This window comes from Anolis sagrei, chromosome 1, assembly GCF_037176765.1.
Source record: "Anolis sagrei isolate rAnoSag1 chromosome 1, rAnoSag1.mat, whole genome shotgun sequence".
Classification (NCBI taxonomy): domain Eukaryota; kingdom Metazoa; phylum Chordata; class Lepidosauria; order Squamata; family Dactyloidae; genus Anolis; species Anolis sagrei.
Genome location: NC_090021.1, coordinates 3,412,264 through 3,430,868, shown reverse-complemented (window position 1 = coordinate 3,430,868; position 18,605 = coordinate 3,412,264). Strand labels below are relative to the sequence as shown.

The 18,605-nt window shown below is 45.8% G+C and overlaps 2 protein-coding genes across 2 annotated transcripts in view; both read right to left on the bottom strand.

The window, feature by feature from the left end:
• LOC132761698 (zinc finger protein 135-like) overlaps positions 1-18,605 on the bottom strand; it is a 40,567-nt gene that overhangs the window by 11,406 nt on the left and 10,556 nt on the right. The gene's annotated exons all lie outside the window — the stretch shown is intronic.
• Positions 81-18,605, bottom strand: part of LOC132761699 (zinc finger protein 420-like) — a 29,083-nt gene continuing 10,558 nt past the window's right edge. Inside the window, exon 2 of the mRNA XM_067472424.1 lies at positions 81-2,061. Within this exon, the coding sequence (XP_067328525.1) occupies positions 174-1,886 (1,713 nt within the window). The 5' untranslated portion in view covers positions 1,887-2,061 and the 3' untranslated portion in view covers positions 81-173. The remainder of the gene's footprint in view (positions 2,062-18,605) is intronic.

The following is an 18,605-nucleotide window of genomic DNA, read 5'->3' as shown; positions in this document are numbered from 1 at the left end:
TGTCCACAATCCAAGCATGCATAAGGTTTTTCCCCAGTGTGAGTCCTTTGAGGTGAACGTAGATGTGAACTCTGAGCAAAGGTCTTTCCACATTCCAGGCATGTATAGTGTTTCTCCCCAGTGTGAGTCCTTTGATGCAAACGTAGACTTCTATTGTATGTGAAACTCTGTCCTTAATCCAAGCATGCATAAGGTTTTTCCCCAGTGTGAGTCCTTTGATGTGAACGTAGACTTGTACTACGAGTGAAGCTCTGTCCACACTCCAGGCATTTATAGGGTTTTTCCCCAGTGTGAGTCCTTTGATGTGAACGTAGACTTGAACTACGAGTGAAGCTCTGTCCACACTCCAGGCATTTATAGGGTTTCTCCCCAGTGTGAGTCCTTTGATGCAAACGTAGACTTCTATTGTATGTGAAGCTCTGTCCGCAATCCAAGCATGCATAAGGTTTTTCCCCAGTGTGAGTCCTTTGATGTGAACGTAGACTTGAACTACGAGTGAAGCTCTGTCCGCAATCCAAGCATGCATAAGGTTTTTCCCCAGTGTGAGTCCTTTGATGTGAACGTAGACTTGAACTATGAGTGAAGCTCTGTCCACACTCCAGGCATTTATAGGGTTTCTCCCCAGTGTGAGTCGTTTGATGCAAACATAGACTTCTATTGTATGTGAAGCTCTGTCCGCAATCCAAGCATGCATAAGGTTTTTCCCCAGTGTGAGTCCTTTGATGTGAACGTAGACTTGAACTATGAGTGAAGCTCTGTCCACACTCCAGGCATTTATAGGGTTTCTCCCCAGTGTGAGTCCTTTGATGTGAACGTAGACTTGAACTATGAGTGAAGCTCTGTCCACAATCCAAGCATGCATAAGGTTTTTCCCCAGTGTGAGTCCTTTGATGTGAACGTAGACTTGAACTATGAGTGAAGCTCTGTCCACACTCCAGGCATTTATAGGGTTTCTCCCCAGTGTGAGTCCTTTGATGCGAATGTAGATGTGAACTCTGAGCAAAGGTCTTTCCACATTCCAGGCATGTATAGGGTTTCTCCCCAGTGTGAGTCCTTTGATGCAAACGTAGACTTGTATTGTATGTGAAGCTCTGTCCGCAATCCAAGCATGCATAAGGTTTTTCCCCAGTGTGAGTCCTTTCATGTGAATGTAGATGTGAACTGTGAGCAAAGGTCTTTCCACATTCCAGGCATGTATAGGGGTTCTCCCCAATGTGAATCCTTTGATGTGAACGTAAACTTGAACTATGAGTGAAGCTCTGTCCACACTCCAGGCATTTAAAGGGTTTCTCCCCAGTGTGAGTCCTTTGATGCAAACGTAGACTGGAATTGCAAGTGAAGCTCCGTCCACACTCCAGGCATTTATAGGGTTTCTCCCCAGTGTGAGTCCTTTGATGTGAATGTAGATGTGAATTCTGAGCAAAGGTCTTTCCACATTCCAGGCATGTATAGGGTTTCTCCCCAGTGTGAGTCCTTTGATGTGAGCGTAAACTTGAACTATGAGTGAAGTTCTTTCCACACTCCATGCATGTATAGGGTTTCTCCCCAGTGTGAGTCCTTTGATGTGAATATAGATGTTCACTCCGAGAGAAGCTCTGTCCACACTCCAGGCATTTGTAGGGTTTCTCCCCAGTGTGCATCCTTTGATGGGAACCTAGACTTGATTTATCAATGAAATTCTGTCCACGCTCCAAGCATTCATAGGGTTTCTCTCCACTGTGAGTCCTTTGATGTCTATATAGACTTGAACTATGAGAAAATCTCTGTCCACACTCCAGGCATTCATGGGGTTTCTCCCCAGTGTGCGTCCTTTCATGTTGCTGCAGAGCATTCCTCCGAGTAAAACTCTTTCCACACACCAGGCATTTAGATGCATTCTCCTTCATGTCAACAATGATATGGCTGTAGAATTACTTTGAAAAACGCATATACTTTGCTCTTCCTTTCTTATCTGTGAGGTCAAGAATTCAGCAAGATCATCTCCTTGAGAGGATTTCTTCTTCCTATATTATTGGTTTCCTTACTGCACCCAAGAGGTGGCTTCACAGAATCCTCATTTCCCTGGTCAAGAAAGAAGCAAAAGATCAATGATGAAAGCCAGGAACCTTATTTACCTCTGAGATTCCCCCCTTCCCTTGATGGGTCATGTTGAACATGGAAATACCAAGAAATACAGATATCAGGGCCTCAGATGTGTTCCCCAATACCAGCAAAGGAAACCCACTGATTCTTTAAAAAGAAGGGAAATGATCCAGAAAGAAAAAAAGAAGCAGAAAGGAAGAAGGGAGAGAGGAAGGGAGAAAGAAAATGATGAATGAAAGAAAGAAGAAAGGGGAACTCCTTCTAATATATGAGCATCACATTGATTTCATTGGTTTTAAACACAAATTTAGTTAAAGGAATAGACAGCAGGCTGAAAGGCAGAAATGAATGGTTCTTTCCAATATTAAAGAACGTCAATCATTGGATAATGGGATTCCCTGAATTACCTGGATGTGCTAAATGCTGAGGGACACAAAGATTACTGGGCTGCCTCTCATCCCACAATGGGTACCAGGTCACATGTATAAATATGTGAGAGGAAGCCACAGGGAGGAGGGAGCAAGCTTGTTTTCTGCTTCCTTGGAGACTAGGACGAGGAGCAATGGCTTCAAACTACAAGAGAGGAGATTCCATCTGAATATTAGGAAGAACTTCCTGACTGTGAGAGCCGTTCAGCAGTGGAACTCTCTGCCCCGGAGTGTGGTGGAGGCTCCTTCTTTGGAAGCTTTTAAGCAGAGGCTGGATGGCCATCTGTCAGGGGTGATTTGAATGCAATATTCCTGTTTCTTGGCAGAATGGGGTTGGACTGGATGGCCCATGAGGTCTCTTCCAACTCTTTGATTCTATGATTCCTGAGCATCCCATATTAGATGCCTGCTGCCACCAAATTTCCTAGTTTTCCCCGCAAAAGAAATCATACAGCCAACCATGATCCTGCCTTCTCACCAAACTAATTCAAAATCACATTGAAGCTTATTGGGATATTCACAAAATGAGTCTCTGATGTCCCCTTTGGGCTATTCACTCCTTTGGATACAAAGACAAACACAGCTTTATCCACAATGCTCCCCCCTCCCCAACCTCCGTGCCTACTTCTCCTTTTCCTTCCTTGTCCTTTCTCCAGGGGAAGGTTTTCAGCAGCTCAAGGAAAGCTAGAGAAACAAATGCTTTTCATACAGAATCCTTCCTAGGAATTTCTAGGTGAGGTGGATCTGTAATTGGTTAAATGGACGAGACCAGAGGATGATTCTCCCCAATGCTTCCTCTTCATCCTGGAAAGAGGTGACAAGCGCAGTGCCATAGAATCATAGAATCAAAGAGTTGGAAGAGACCTCATGGGCCATCCAGTCCAACCCCATTCTACCAAGAAGCAGGAATATTGCATTCAAATCACCCCTGACAGATGGCCATCCAGCCTCTGTTTAAAAGCTTCCAAAGAAGGAGCCTCCACCACACTCCGGGGCAGAGAGTTCCACTGCTGAACGGCTCTCACAGTCAGGAAGTTCTTCATCATGTTCAGATGGAATCTCCTCTCTTGTAGTTTGAAGCCATTGCTCCATTGCGTCCTAGTCTCCAAGGAAGCAGAAAACAAGCTTGCTCCCTCCTCCCTGTGGCTTCCTCTCACATATTTATACATGGCTATCATATCTCCTCTCAGCCTTCTCTTCTACAGGCTAAACATGCCCAGCTCCCCAAGCCGCTCCTCATAGGGCTTGTTCTCCAGACCTTTGATCATTTTAGTCGCCCTCCTCTGGACACATTCCAGCTTGTCAATCTCTCTCTTGAATTGTGGTGCCCAGAATTGGACACAATATTCCAGGTGTGGTCTAACCAAAGCAGAATAGAGGGGTAGCATGACTTCCCTAGATCTAGACACTATGCTCCTATTGATGCAGGCCAAAATCCCATTGGCGTTTTTTGCTGCCACATCACATTCCTGGCTCATGTTTAACTTGTTGTCCACGAGGACTCCAAGATCTTTTTCACACGTACTGCTCTTGAGCCAGGCGTCCCCCATTCTGTATCTTTGCATTTCATTTTTTTCTGCCAAAGTGGAGTATCTTGCATTTGTCACTGTTGAACTTTGTCCAGGGGAAGGTTTTCAGCAGCTCAAGGAAAGCTAGAGAAACAAATGCTTTTCATACAGGATCCTTCCTAGGAATTTCTAGGTGAGGTGGATCTGTAATTGGTTAAATGGACGAGACCAGAGGATGATTCTCCCCAAGGCTTCCTCTTCATCCTGGAAAGAGGTGACGAGCAGAGTGCCATCAGCAGGGTTCCGTCCTGGGCCCGGTCCTGTTCAACATCTTTATTAATGACTTAGATGAAGAGTTAGAAGGCATGATCATTAAGTTTGCAGATGACACCAAATTGGGAGGGAGAGCCAAGACTCCAGAGGACAGGAGCAGGATTCAAAACAATCTTGACAGATTAGAGAAATGATGGGCAAAAACTAACAAAGTGAAGTTCAACAGTGACAAATGGAAGATACTCCACTTTGGCAGAAAAAACGAAATGCAAAGATACAGAATGGGTGACGCCTGGCTCGAGAGCAGTACGTGTGAAAAAGATCTTGGAGTCCTCGTGGACAACAAGTTAAACATGAGCCAACAATGTGATGTGGTGGCCAAAAAAGCCAATGGGATTTTGGCCTGCATCAATAGGAACCTAGTGTCTAGATCAGGGGTCCCCAAACATGCGGCCCGCCAAGGGCCTTTCTCCGGCCCGCGCGGCCTGTCCTGGCCGCGCACAAAGCCCCTCGCCACTTGCGTCAGCGGCGTTTCTCTCTCCCTCCCTCCGGAGCGGCAGAGCAGACCCCATTGCTCTGCAACAGAAGATCCCTGATGGCGAGGAAGGGGTCTGCGAATGTTGGAGGAGGCGCCGGGTGGGAAGCAAGCATCGCTTGGCCACGCCCACCCAGCGCCGCCGCCACCATTCACTAGGCCTGGGTAACAACGGAAAAATTTGTTTCTAAAATCGATTTGTATTTGGGGGGTTTTTTTGTTTCGATATTTAAAATAATTACAAAATTTTCCCTTAAAAAAGTTCGGTATTTACGAAATTTCGTTAATATTAACGAATCAATTCGTTAAAATGGCAGACGCGGTTGCGCGACGTGAAAATAATAGTTTTAAATAATAGTTTTAACCTCGGAGAAGGAAAGAGGGGGGAAAGAGAGAGAGAGGAGGGGTGAAACAAACCACTTTCTGCCTTCGTGAATGTAAGGGACAGTGAAAGCAGTACTGAAAGATGGCCATCCATTCTTAATAATAATAATAATAATAATAATAATAATAATAATAATAATAAATATAATTAATATAATAGTTTTAACCTGGAGAAGGAAAGGGGGGGAAGGAGAGAGAGAGGAGGGTGGGTGAGATCTCTATTCTGGTTTGACAATGCTTCTTCTCAATAATAATAATAATAATAATAATAATAATAATAACAAACCACTTTCTGCCTTCCTGCATGTAAGGCACAGTCAAAGCACTACTGAAAGATGGCCATCCATTCTTAATAATAATAGTAATAATAATAATAATAAGTATAATTAATATAATAGTTTAACCTGGAGAAGGAAAGAGGTTAGGCAGGCAACAGGCAGGTCTCTGAGTGCTGCACTGCTGTGTCTCTTTGCCCAATGCACACGCAGGCCAGAGTGAGGAACGAGGTGAGGTGACGACAGGAGGAGAGGAGAATTTGATCCACTTAAGCAGAGGCCAGGGACCCGGAAGTGGGGTAAATGCCGACCGCTTGCAACCAGGGAGAGGGGAGGGAAACAACTATAAAACTTGCACCAGACACATACGGAAATAATAACAAAACAATAACAAAACAATTACGAAATAGCTTTAAAAATTCGTTTCGTTTTTTAGTTGCTCCTGGATGGTTTGTTATCGCTTCGTTTACCCAAAAAATAACGAATTATTAACGAATTACGAAATTAACGAACGAAACCACCATTCACGGACACCTTCCTCGCCGTCAGCAATCTTCTGTTGCAGAGCAATGGCATCCGCTCTGCTGCGCTTCTCCCTCCACAGGCTTCTCCCTCCGGAGAAGCCTGTGGAGGGAGAAACACTCTCTCCTCTCCTGCGGAAGAGCCGAAGGCGAGGAAGGTGGGGAGCCAGGCGCACACAGCGTGAGAGGGAGGGGGTAGGAAGGGAGGGGGAGGAGGAGGCCCGCGCGGCGGCGGCGGCGGCACAGACAAGACCCAGGCTGCGGAAGCCAGAAGTTTCCTCCCCTCCCCTTCTTCTCTCCCTCTCTCTCATAGAATCATAGAATCAAAGAGTTGGAAGAGACCTCCTGGGCCATCCAGTCCAACCCCATTCTGCCAAGAAGCAGGAATATTGCATTCAAATCACCCCTGACAGATGGCCATCCAGCCTCTGCTTAAAAGCTTCCAAAGAAGGAGCCTCCACCACACTCCGGGGCAGAGAGTTCCACTGCTGAACGGCTCTCACAGTCAGGAAGTTCTTCCTCATGTTCAGATGGAATCTCCTCTCTTGTAGTTTGAAGCCATTGTTCCGGTCCTAGTCTCCAGGGAAGCAGAAAACAAGCTTGCTCCCTCCTCCCTGTGGCTTCCTCTCACATATTTATACATGGCTATCATATCTCCTCTCAGCCTTCTCTTCTTCAGGCTAAACATGCCCAGTTCCCTAAGCCGCTCCTCATAGGGTTTGTTCTCCAGACCCTCGATAATCTTAGTCGCCCTCCTCTGGACACATTCCAGCTTGTCAATATCTCTCTTGAATTGTGGTGCCCAGAATTGGACACAATATTCCAGATGTGGTCTAACCAAAGCAGAATAGAGGGGTAGCATTACTTCCTTAGATCTAGACACTATGCTCCTATTGATGCAGGCCAAAATCCCATTGGCTTTTTTTGACGCCACATCACATTGTTGGCTCATGTTTAACTTGTTGTCCACGAGGACTCCAAGATCTTTTTCACACGTACTGCTCTCGAGCCAGGCCTCATCGTCCCCCATTCTGTATCTTTGCATTTCGTTTTTTCTGCCAAAGTGGAGTATCTTGCATTTGTCAAGATACTCCACTTTGGCAGAAAAAAGTGGAGTTCTTCTCTCTCTCTCTCTCTTACCCTCTTTCTCTTCCTGGCTGTCAGTCAGGAGGGAAACGGGCCAGGGAAGGAAGAGAAAGAGGGTAAAAGAGAGAGAGAGAGAGAGAGAGAGAGAGAAGATGGGGAGGGGAGTGCCACCCCACTCCACAGTTTCCCCCCTCCCCTCCCAGAGGTCCCGCGCGCACTCACTCCCTCACTTGCTGTGGGCGCAAGGAGGGAGGGCAGCAGCCAGGACGCCGTGGGGCCCTTCTGGAGAGAGACCTTCCTCACCTTCCAGTATTTTCTATTGTTCATGTGAGCTTTGTGTACCAAGACTGGTTCAATTCCATCATTGGTGGAGCTTAGAATGCTCTTTGATTGCAGGTGAACTATAAATCCCAGCAAACGCAACCCCCAAACACCACCAGTGTTCACATTTGGGCATATTGAGTATCGGTGCCAAGTTTGATCCAGATCCATCATTGTTTGAGTCCACAATGATCTCTGGACGTAGGAGAACTACAACTCTAAAACCAAAGGACACTGCCCACCAAACCTTTCCAGTATTTTCTTTTGGTCATGGGAGAACTCTGAGTCAAGTTTGGTTCAATTCCATCGTTGATGGGGTTCAGAATGTTCTTTGATTATAAGTAAACTATAAATCCCAGCAAATACAACCCCCAAACACCACCAGTGTTCACATTTGGGCATATTGAGTATCAGTGCCAAGTTTGATCCAGATCCATCATTGTTTGAGTCCACAATGATCTCTGGACGTAGGAGAACTACAACTCTAAAACCAAAGGACACTGCCCACCAAACCTTTCCAGTATTTTCTTTTGGTCATCGGAGAACTCTGAGTCAAGTTTGGTTCAATTCGATCGTTGATGGGGTTCAGAATGTTCTTTGATTATAGGTAAACTATAAATCCCAGCAACTACAACTCCCAAATGACAAAATCAATTTTTTTTGAGTGAAGGACATACACTGTTAGGTGTCCAGTGGTTTTTGAGTTCTGTTAATCCCACAAACAAACATTACATGTTTATTTATATAGATTTATTTCCTATATTTATACCCTGCCCTTCTCCCCCTGAAAGGGGACTCATGCTTACATATTCCAAAAACCACTTTCAAAAGGACAGAAAATAGAATGTTTTCCTCATTTTAATTGGAACTATTTTATCTTCAGAAATGCTAAAACTATGCTTTATGTTCAGATTGTAACAATAAAAATACATCCTGCATATCAGATATTTACATTACGATTCATAACAGTAGCAAAATAGGACATGTGCGGTGTGCATAGGAATTTGGTCATTGTTTTTTTAAAAAAACTATAGTCCGGCCCTCCAACGGTCTGGGGGACAGTAATCCGGCCCCCCGTTTAAAAAGTTTGAGGACCCCTGGTCTAGATCGAGGGAAGTAATGCTACCCATGCTCTATTCCGCCTTGGTTAGACCACACCTGGAATATTGTGTCCAATTCTGGGCACCACAATTCAAGAGAGATATTGACTCTAAGCTGGAATGTGTCCAGAGGAGGGCGACTAAAATGATCAAGGTTCTGGAGAACAAGCCCTATGAGGAGCGGCTTAAAGAACTGAGCATGTTTAGCCTGAAGAAGAGAAGGCTGAGAGGAGACCTGATTGTTGTTCATTCGTTCAGTCGTCTCCGACTCTTCGTGACCTGATAGCCATGTATAAATATGTGAGAGGAAGTCACAGGGATGAGGGAGCAGGCTTGTTTTCTGCTTCCCTGGAGACTAGGACGCAATGGAACAATGGCTTCAAACTATAAGAAAGGAGATTCCATCTGAAAATTAGGAAGAACTTCCTGACTGTGAGAGCTGTTCAGCAGTGGAGCCTCTGAGTATGGTGGAGGCTCCTTCTTTGGAGGCTTTTAAACAGAGGCTGGATGGCCATCTGTCAGGGGTGCTTTGAATGCAATATTCCTGCTTCTTGGCAGAAGGGGGTTGGACTGGATGGCCCAGGAGGTCTCTTCCAACTCTATGATTCTATGATTCTTTGCAATGACCAACACAATAAATCCCAATCTGGGGAAGAACGGGCATTTACTCTGAGCAATCGTCCCATAGCAGCTGCCTGACATATGCTTTAATGTTGTTGTTGTTCATTCATTCAGTCGTCTCCGACTCTTCGTGACCTCATGGACCAGCCTACGCCAGAGCTCCCTGTCGGCCGTTACCACCCCCAGCTCCCTCAAGGTCAGTCCAGTCACTTCAAGGATGCCATCCATCCATCTTGCCCTTGGTCGGCCCCTCTTCCTTTTGCCTTCCACTTTCCCCAGCATCATTGTCTTCTCCAGGCTTTGCTGTCTCCTCATGATGTGGCCAAAGTACTTCAACTTTGTCTCTAGTATCTTTCCCTCCAGTGAGCAGTCGGGCTTTCTTTCCTGGAGGATGGACTGGTTGGATCTTCTCGCAGTCCAAGGCACTCTCAGCACTTTCCTCCAACACCACAGCTCAAAAGCATCGATCTTCCTTCGCTCAGCCTTCCCTAAGGTCCAGCTCTCACATCCGTAGGTGACTACAGGGAAGACCATGGCTTTGACTAGGCAATGGATCTTGGTTGCCAGTCTGATGTCTCTACTCTTTACTATTTTATCGAGACTGGACATTGCTCTCCTTCCAAGAAGGAAGCGTCTTCTGATTTCCTGGCCACAGTCTGCATCTGCACTCATCTTTGCACCTAGAAATACAAAGTCTGTCACGGCCTCCACATTTTCTCCCTCTATTTCCCAGTTGTCAATCATTCTTGTTGCCATAATCTTGGTTTTTTTGACGTTTACAGGGAATACCATGGCTTTGTCTAGGGTTTTGCCCATGCTTTAATAAGCATGGGCAAAACAGCCTGGAAAGGACGGGAGCAGATCAGCCACTCTACTCCCGTGCATTAAATAGAAACATGGGCCTTTAAGTCTGACCTCCCAAAAGGAAATCCTAATAAAAGTGAAGGCTGTTGGTGGGCAAAGTCTTCCTTGGATGCCTTTTGGAAGACACCTTCAAGTAGTCTCCAAAAGGTCCCAACTGTTCTCTGCTCCTGAAAGGCTTCCCTGATCTTGGGCACATCTTGACGGTGGAACGAATGCAAACAGACTCCACCTCAACTGCCATGCCTCAATGGATAAGGGATTCTCAAACTTTTAAAACCGCGGAGCCCTTTTTGAAAAGATTCTTGTGGAGCCCTAAGAAACTGCTGGACCAGGGGTCGCAACGCATTATATGTCAACAATTGATCAACAATTGGGTCACACCGTTTACAGAAAACACACACACACGGATAGATATCTACATAAAAACTCCAACCATCACCCAAGTCAAAAAAGAAGCCCCATTAAAGCCTTGGCAGACCGTGCAAAAAGAATCTGCGAAGCCCACCTCTGCCAAGATGAACTGAACCACCTCAACTGGGCTTTACAGGCCAAGGGAGACTCCACCTCAGACATCAGAAGAGCAGCAAGACCAAGAACAAGCCACGAGAGTCAAGACAAAGATCCACCCAGAGGGAAAGGGTTCCTGCCAGACATCAGGGGAACCACTGATCACATAAGGAAGCTGATGAGGAAACACAACATACAAACCACTTACAGACCCACCAAGAAAATCCAACAAATGCTATGTTCAGCAAAGGACAAGAGGGATCCTCTCACCTCTGCAGGAGTCTACCAGATACCATGCAGCTGTGGACAAGTCTACAAAGGGACCACCAAACGCAGCGCCCAGACACGCATCAAGGAACATGAAAGGCACTGCAAACTACTCCAACCAGAGAAATCAGCCATAGCAAAGCACCTGATGAACCAACCTGGACACAGCATATTATTTGAGAACACAGAAGTGCTGGACCACTCGCACAACCACGTCAGACTACACAGAGAAGCCATTGAAATCCACAAGCATGTGGACAATTTCAACAGAAAGGAGGAAACCATGAAGATGAACAAAATCTGGCTACCAGTATTAAAAAACTCAAAAATTACAACAGAAAAACAGCAGAGGGGAAACAAACAGGCACATAAAATCACTCTCAACAAGAGATTCCCCCCAGGCACTTCCAGGCCATTGAATGCAAATCAAGGTGATCAGCTGAAACATTCACAGCTAGCCCCAGCAGACAAGACTCCTTTGTCTCACCCTGGTCATTCCACAGATATATAAACCCATTTTTCCTACTTCCAACAGACCTCACTACCTCTGAGGATGCTTGCCCTAGATGCAGGCGAAACGTCAGGAGAAAAATTGCCTCCAGAACATGGCCATATAGCCCGGAAAAACCTACAACACATTATATGTCAGTTTCTGTATTTTGGGTTATGTAGTAGATTTCAAAAATGTGATTTAATGCTGTAAGCATGTGTATGTAATAATGTTCAGCAATGATAGTGTTAAGGAACCATGTTATGTATGAATCCTAGAAAAGTACATTTGTTTGTGTTAGTTCCTGCTTCCTGTATGTGACGTATAATGCCTTGTATGGAATGTGAAGTAGGCATGTTCTACTGAGTGTGAAGAAGAAGCTGAGTAGCCATTACGGAGTTGTCTTTTGCCGCTGGCAGACGCTACCATGCAACTCTGCTATGTATATAGTCTGTAAATAAAGCTAATTGGTTTATTGCTTTATGGCTGTGTGTCGAAGCAGTTTTATCGCCTCGTCAACCAACAATCAACATTATAAAATTTGACAGATGGGCCAGGCCAGTGGCACATGGGTGGAGAATGTTTGTGTGAACTAATTGTTAAAAGAGGAACAAATTCCTATGCACACTACAAATAATAATAGTAATAATAGGAGCAACCCCAGGGGCCACCCAGTCCAACCTGTTACGCAGTGCATGTTTTAGCCAGATATCCCAGCGCCCAAAGCCCAAATGCAAAAGACTCACAGACCAGTAGTAAAAGTGAACAGAAAAATCTTTACTCTCTTTACTTTGCAGAGATGAAACAAAACTGGCAAAAAAACAGCAGTGCAACATATAGAATCATAGAATCAAAGAGTTGGAAGAGACCTCATGGGCCATCCAGTCCAACCCCATTCTGCCAAGAAGCAGGAATATTGCATTCAAAGCACCCCCGACAGATGGCCATCCAGCCTCTGTTTAAAAGCTTCCAAAGAAGGAGCCTCCACCATACAGGGCAGAGAGTTCCACTGCTGAACGGCTCTCACAGTCAGGAAGTTCTTTCTCATGTTCAGATGGAATCTCCTCTCTTGTAGTTTGAAGCCATTGTTCCGCGTCCTAGTCTCCAGGGAAGCAGAAAACAAGCTTGCTCCCTCCTCCCTGTGGCTTCCTCTCACATATTTATACATGGCTATCATATCTCCTCTCAGCCTTCTCTTCTTCAGGCTAAACATGCCCAGCTCCTTAAGTCGCTCCTCATAGGGCTTGTTCTCCAGACCTTTTATCATTTTAGTCGCCCTCCTCTGGACACATTCCAGCTTGTCAATATCTCTCTTCAATTGTGGTGCCCAGAATTGGACACAATATTCCAGGTGTGGTCTAACCAAAGCGGACTATTGTGTCCAATTCTGGGCACCACAATTGAAGAGAGATATTGACAAGCTGGAATGTGTCCAGAGGAGAGCGACTAAAATGATAAAAGGTCTGGAGAACAAGCCCTATGAGGAGCGGCTTATTTACACAGTCTTTGTAATAAACATAAAATAAAGCATCTTCATCTTACAGCAAATGAGAGATCAAAATAAACCTTGAAGTAAATGCCATTTCACCATAGTTTCCTTCAGAGTAGCCGGTTCAGTTCCGAGCACAATTCAAGATGCTGGTTTTGACCTACAAAACCCTGTACGGTTCCGGTCCAGTGTATCTGTCCAAACGTATCTCCTTCTACGTCCCACCCCGGAGTCTGAGATCATCTGGGGAGGCCCTGATCTCGACCCCACCACTGTCACAAGTGAGGCTGGTGGGGACAAGGAGCAGGGCTTTCTCAGTGGTGGCCCCTCACCTGTGGAACTCACCCCCGGGGGAAATCAGGGCATCATCATCCCTCCTCTCCTTCAGGAGGAGGGTGAAGACGTGGTTATGGGACCAGGCCTTTGGGCAATCTGGCAATTAAATAAGACAATCAGGAGAGTAAGACCAACAGGATTGATGAAGTGGAACTGAAAACTAGAACTATGAGTTAGCGATCGCTGAACATGTAAGAGAAGGAATTGGGTTTGTATTGGTTTTATTGATTTTATTGGTATAATGCATGACCTGTTGTTAACTGTGAATTGATGTAATTTTGTGTCTTGATTGTTCTGTGCTGCAGGCATCAAATTGTGCCTTTGCTTCTGTAAGCCGCCCTGAGTCCCCTTCGGGGTGAGAAGGGCGGGGTAAAAGAACCCCGAAATAAATAGCTTCTCCAAACTGCTCCCCAGAGCCAAACGTTTGTCCAAAGGTCTCCTCCGAGAAAAGGCTCTCCCTCAGGATCTCTCCTTCAGCATCTCCTGCTAGAACTCCATGCTGGTGAACCAGAATGTATTCAAAAGAACAGTTATAGCCCCTTGGGTGTAGTACAAGATTACTGGTTGACCTACTTAGCCAGCTGAACAAGATAATTACCACTCATAAGGGTTTCTTCACACACACATACTTGGTCCTGCAAGGGCTTATCGCAACACAACTTGCTTCTATCTTGATGGAAACGCACAGTCAAAGCACCCCCAACAGATGGCCACCCAGCAATTGGAATGATGATGATCATCATCATCATCATGATAGGATCAACTCCAGGGGCCACAGTAAATTTGTTTCTGCCACGCAGCAATAGGGAAGACTTGCAGGTTATGGTGACGATGGCTGCAGCAGGGAGGTCCCATAGTAATAATGGGCCCAAAATTTGTCCCATTCGTTTGATTTGTATTTCCATTTCGTTCCATCCATTCAGATGGCACAAAACGGAAAGGCTTCTCCTGGTACGAAAATGCAATCGATATGAAAGGCAAGCAAGAGCGGGTACCGGCTCCAAGACTGCTTTTTGGATCGACTGCCTGGAGCCTGGTGAAAGGACCTGCAGCTGAGCGCTGAGTAAGGAACGCTCCTTACTCGGTGCTTGGCTGCAGGCCCTGCCAGGCCTGGGTACATAGTCCCAAAGCCTGCACCCATAGGTCCAAATTCCCAAATGCACATGACTACCCCATAGGCCATGCTAGGGACAGTGGGGCTCCATGGGGGGAGGGAGCGAAGCACAGTTTGAGAAGTGCTGCTCTGGAATGCCTAGGAGTTGTGTTTCAAAGAAGGCTAAGGACCCTGTGAAACCACAATTTCCATTGACTGAGCCATGGAGGTTAACATGGCATCAAACACTGTCCTTCCACAGCAGACAAGGACAAACATTCTTGGTTTTCTTTTTCTTTGCGACGTGCTTTTTTGCCGCCTCCTGAACAATGTCACGGACTTCTGTCCATAGTTCTTCTGGGACTCTGTTTACTAAATCTAGTCCTTCAAATCTGTTCTTCACTTCCACTGCATATTCGCTAGGAACGTTAGTGAGATCATATCTAACTGGTCTGTGTGTTTTCCCTGATCTCTTTAGTTTTATTCTAAATTGAGCAATGAGAAGTTCATGATCTGAACTACAGTCAGCCCCAGGTCTTGTTTTCACCGACTGGATGGATGTCCACCACCTTTAACTGCAGAAGATGTAGTCAATCTGATTTCGTTGTTGACCATCTGGTGAAGTCCATGTATAGAGCCACGGTGGTACACGCTCTGGTCACATCCCGCCTTGACTACTGCAACGCTCTCTACGTGGGGCTGCCCTTGAAGACGGCCCGGAAGCTTCAGCTAGTCCAGCGCGCGGCAGCCATGTTACTAACAGGAGCGTGACGCAGGGAGCACACAACGCCCTTGTTGTTCCAGCTCCACTGGCTGCCGATCTGCTACCGGGCCCAATTTAAGGTGCTGGTGTTGGCCTACAAAGCCCTAAACGGTTCCGGCCCAAAATACCTTTCTGACCGCATCTTGGCCTATGAGCCCACGAGGGCCTTGAGATCGTCTGGGGAGGCCCTTCTCTCGATCCCGCCTGCCTCACAGGCATGCCTGGCGGGGACGAGAGAGAGGGCCTTCTCGGTGGTGGCCCCCCGGCTGTGGAACACCCTCCCTGTAGACATCAGACAGGCGCCCTCCCTTATGTCATTCCGTAAGAGCCTAAAGACATGGTTATTCGAGAAGGCATTTAACTAAGTGCTACAATAATCGACAATGACGACTGGAACGGAATATGGATTACGAGATTAGTTATGATTCTACGATGAGACGGAGCGGATTATTTAGTGTAATTATATTGTTGGTGTATTATTGATAGTTATGATGATATTTCGTTATGTTATTGCTTTATTGTAAATTTGTCCTTTTATATGTTGTACACCGCCGTGAGTCGCCCTAGGGCTGAGAACGGCGGTCAACAAATGCAGCAAATAAATAAATAAATAAATAAAGCCGTCTTTTAGGTTGTTGGAAGAGAGTGTTCATTATACACAATGCGTTTTCTTGGCAAAATTCTATCAGCCTGCGTCCCACTTCATTTTGTTGTCCCTGACCATGCTTGCCCGTGATTCCAGTTGTCATTTGACTTCCCACCTTGGCATTCCAGTCTCCTGTAATGAAAATAATGTCTCTTTTTGGTGTATTATACAGTAGGTGCTTCAGATCCTCATAGAACTGGTCTACTTCTGCTTCTTCAGCAGCTGTGGTTTGGGCGTATATTTGGATCACTGTAATGTCGAAAGGCTTTCCTTGCACTCGAATTGAGATCACTCTGTCATTTTTTGGGTTGTATCCAAGCACTGCTCTAGCAAATTTCTTATTAATTATGAAGGCTACTCCATTTCTTCTGTGTTCCTCTTGTCCGCAGTAGTAGATCTGGTGGTCATCTGATGTGAAGTGGCCCATTCCAGTCCATTTCAGTTCACTGACCCCCAGATTGTCTATTTTAGTCTTGACATCTCATCAATAACAACATCCAGTTTGCCCTGGCTCGTAGACCTTACATTCCAGGTTCCTATGGTGTGCTGATCTTTAGAGCATCGTATTCGTCGTTCACCTCCAGCATCGTCGGCCGCTAGCCTTCCTTTCGGCTTTGAGCTAGCTGCGTCATCACATCTGGGGCTAGTTCAACGTCTCCTCTGCTCCTCCCCAGTAGCATTTTGGGCCGACCAAGGGTAAGATGGATGGATGTTATCCTGGAAGTGACTGGCTTGACCTTGAAGGAGCTGCAGGTGGCAACTGCCAACAGGGAGCTCTGGCGTAGGCTGGTCCATGAGGTCACAAAGAATCAGAAGCGACTGAAGAAATAAACATCAACACATGATTCTATGATTAAGAACTCCTCAATTAATGTTAACATATGCAAACATCTACACAAATCTGAAGCCTTCCCTCGTAGGCTGTATGGACTCCCAAAAATCCATAAGGACTCCACTCCGGTCAGACTCATTGTGAGCACCATTGGATCCCCCACATACGATCTGGCAATTTTTTGGTGGCACAACCACAAACCCATATTGGTCTCACTACACACTACATATTGGTCTCACTACACACTACTACACACTGCATGCCATATGCCAGCAAATATGGAAAACACAAGAATGGCCATCAGACTGGAAAAAATCAACTTATATCCCCATACCAAAAAAGGTAAATGCGAAAGACTGCTCAAACTTCCGTACAGTGGCCCTTATTTCTCATGCCAGTAAGGTAATGCTCAAGATCCTGCAAGGAAGACTCCAGCAATACATGGAGCGAGAGTTGCCAGATGTTCAAGCTGGGTTTAGAAAAGGCAGAGGAACGAGAGACCAGATTGCCAATATCCGCTGGATAATGGAGAAAGGCAGGGAGTTTCAGAAAAACATCTACTTCTGCTTCATTGACTATTCTAAAGCCTTTGACTGTGTGGATCATAATAAATTGTGGCAAGTTCTTAGTGGGATGGGCATCCCAAGCCACCTTGTCTCTCTCCTGAGGAATCTGTACAAGGACCAAGTAGCAACAGTCAGAACTGACCACGGAACAACAGACTGGTTCAAGATTGGGAAAGGCGTACGGCAAGGCTGCATCCTCTCACCCAACCTTTTTAACTTGTATGCAGAACACATCATGCGAGGATGTGCGGGGCTGGATGAATGCAAAGCTGGGGTGAAAATTGCTGGAAGAAACATTAACAACCTCAGATATGCAGATGACACCACTCTGATGGCCGAAAGCGAGGAGGAGCTGAGGAGCCTTCTAATCAAGGCGAAAGAAGAAAGCGCAAAAGCCGGGTTGCAGCTAAACATCAAAAAAACCAAGATTATGGCAATAAGAATGATTGACAACTGGGAAATAGAGGGAGAAAACGTGGAAGCCGTGACAGACTTTGTATTTCTAGGTGCAAAGATTACTGCAGATGCAGACTGTGGCCAGGAAATCAGGAGACGCTTCCTTCTTGGGAGGAGAGCAATGTCCAATCTCGATAAAATAGTAAAGAGTAGAGACATCAGACTGGCAACAAAGATCCGCATAGTCAAAGCCATGGTATTCCCTGTAGTCACCTATGGATGTGAGAGCTGGACCTTAGGGAAGGCTGAGCAAAGGAAGATCGATGCTTTTGAGCTGTGATGTTGGAGGAAAGTGCTGAGAGTGCCTTGGACTGCGAGAAGATCCAACCAGTCCATCCTCCAGGAAAGAAAGCCTGGCTGCTCACTGGAGGGAAAGATACTAGAGACAAAGCTGAAGTACTTTGGCCACATCATGAGGAGACAGGAAAGCCTAGAGAAGGGAATGATGCTGGGGAAAGTGGAAGGCAAAAGGAAGAGGGGCCGACCAAGGGCAAGATGGATGGATGGCATCCTTGAAGTGACTGGACTGACCTTGAAGGAGCTGGGGGTGGTGACGGCCGACAGGGAGCTCTGGCGTGGGCTGGTCCATGAGGTCACGAAGAGTCGGAGACGACTGAACGAATGAACAACAACAAACACACTACATTATAGACTCAGCCCACTTTATAGAAAAAAATCAACCATCTCAAACTCAATGCCAAACTGATCAGTTTCAATGTGGCGTCTCTATTCACCAAGGTCCTCATAGCAGACACAATTGCACTCGTTAACCAGAATTTCCCAAAAGACATTGCCTCACTACAAGCTACTTCCAATGGGACGATGAATTCTATGAACAGAAAGATGACGTGGCCATGGGAAGCCCCCTTAGCCCAGTCACTGCAAATTTTTACATGGAACAGTTTGAGAGACAAACCCTGGAAACAGAACCAAAAAAAGCCCACTTTATGATTCCAATATTTGGATGACACTTTCACCATTTGGAGTCATGGAGAACATTCCTGGACCACATCAACAGCATCCACCCAAACATCTAGTTTACCCTAGAAAAAGAAAACAAAGAAAACTACAATTTCTAGGTGTCCTACTCAGCCGCAAACTAAATCAAGAATTGGACCACAGAGTTTACAAATGGATAGATATCAGGTAACAAACATTTGAG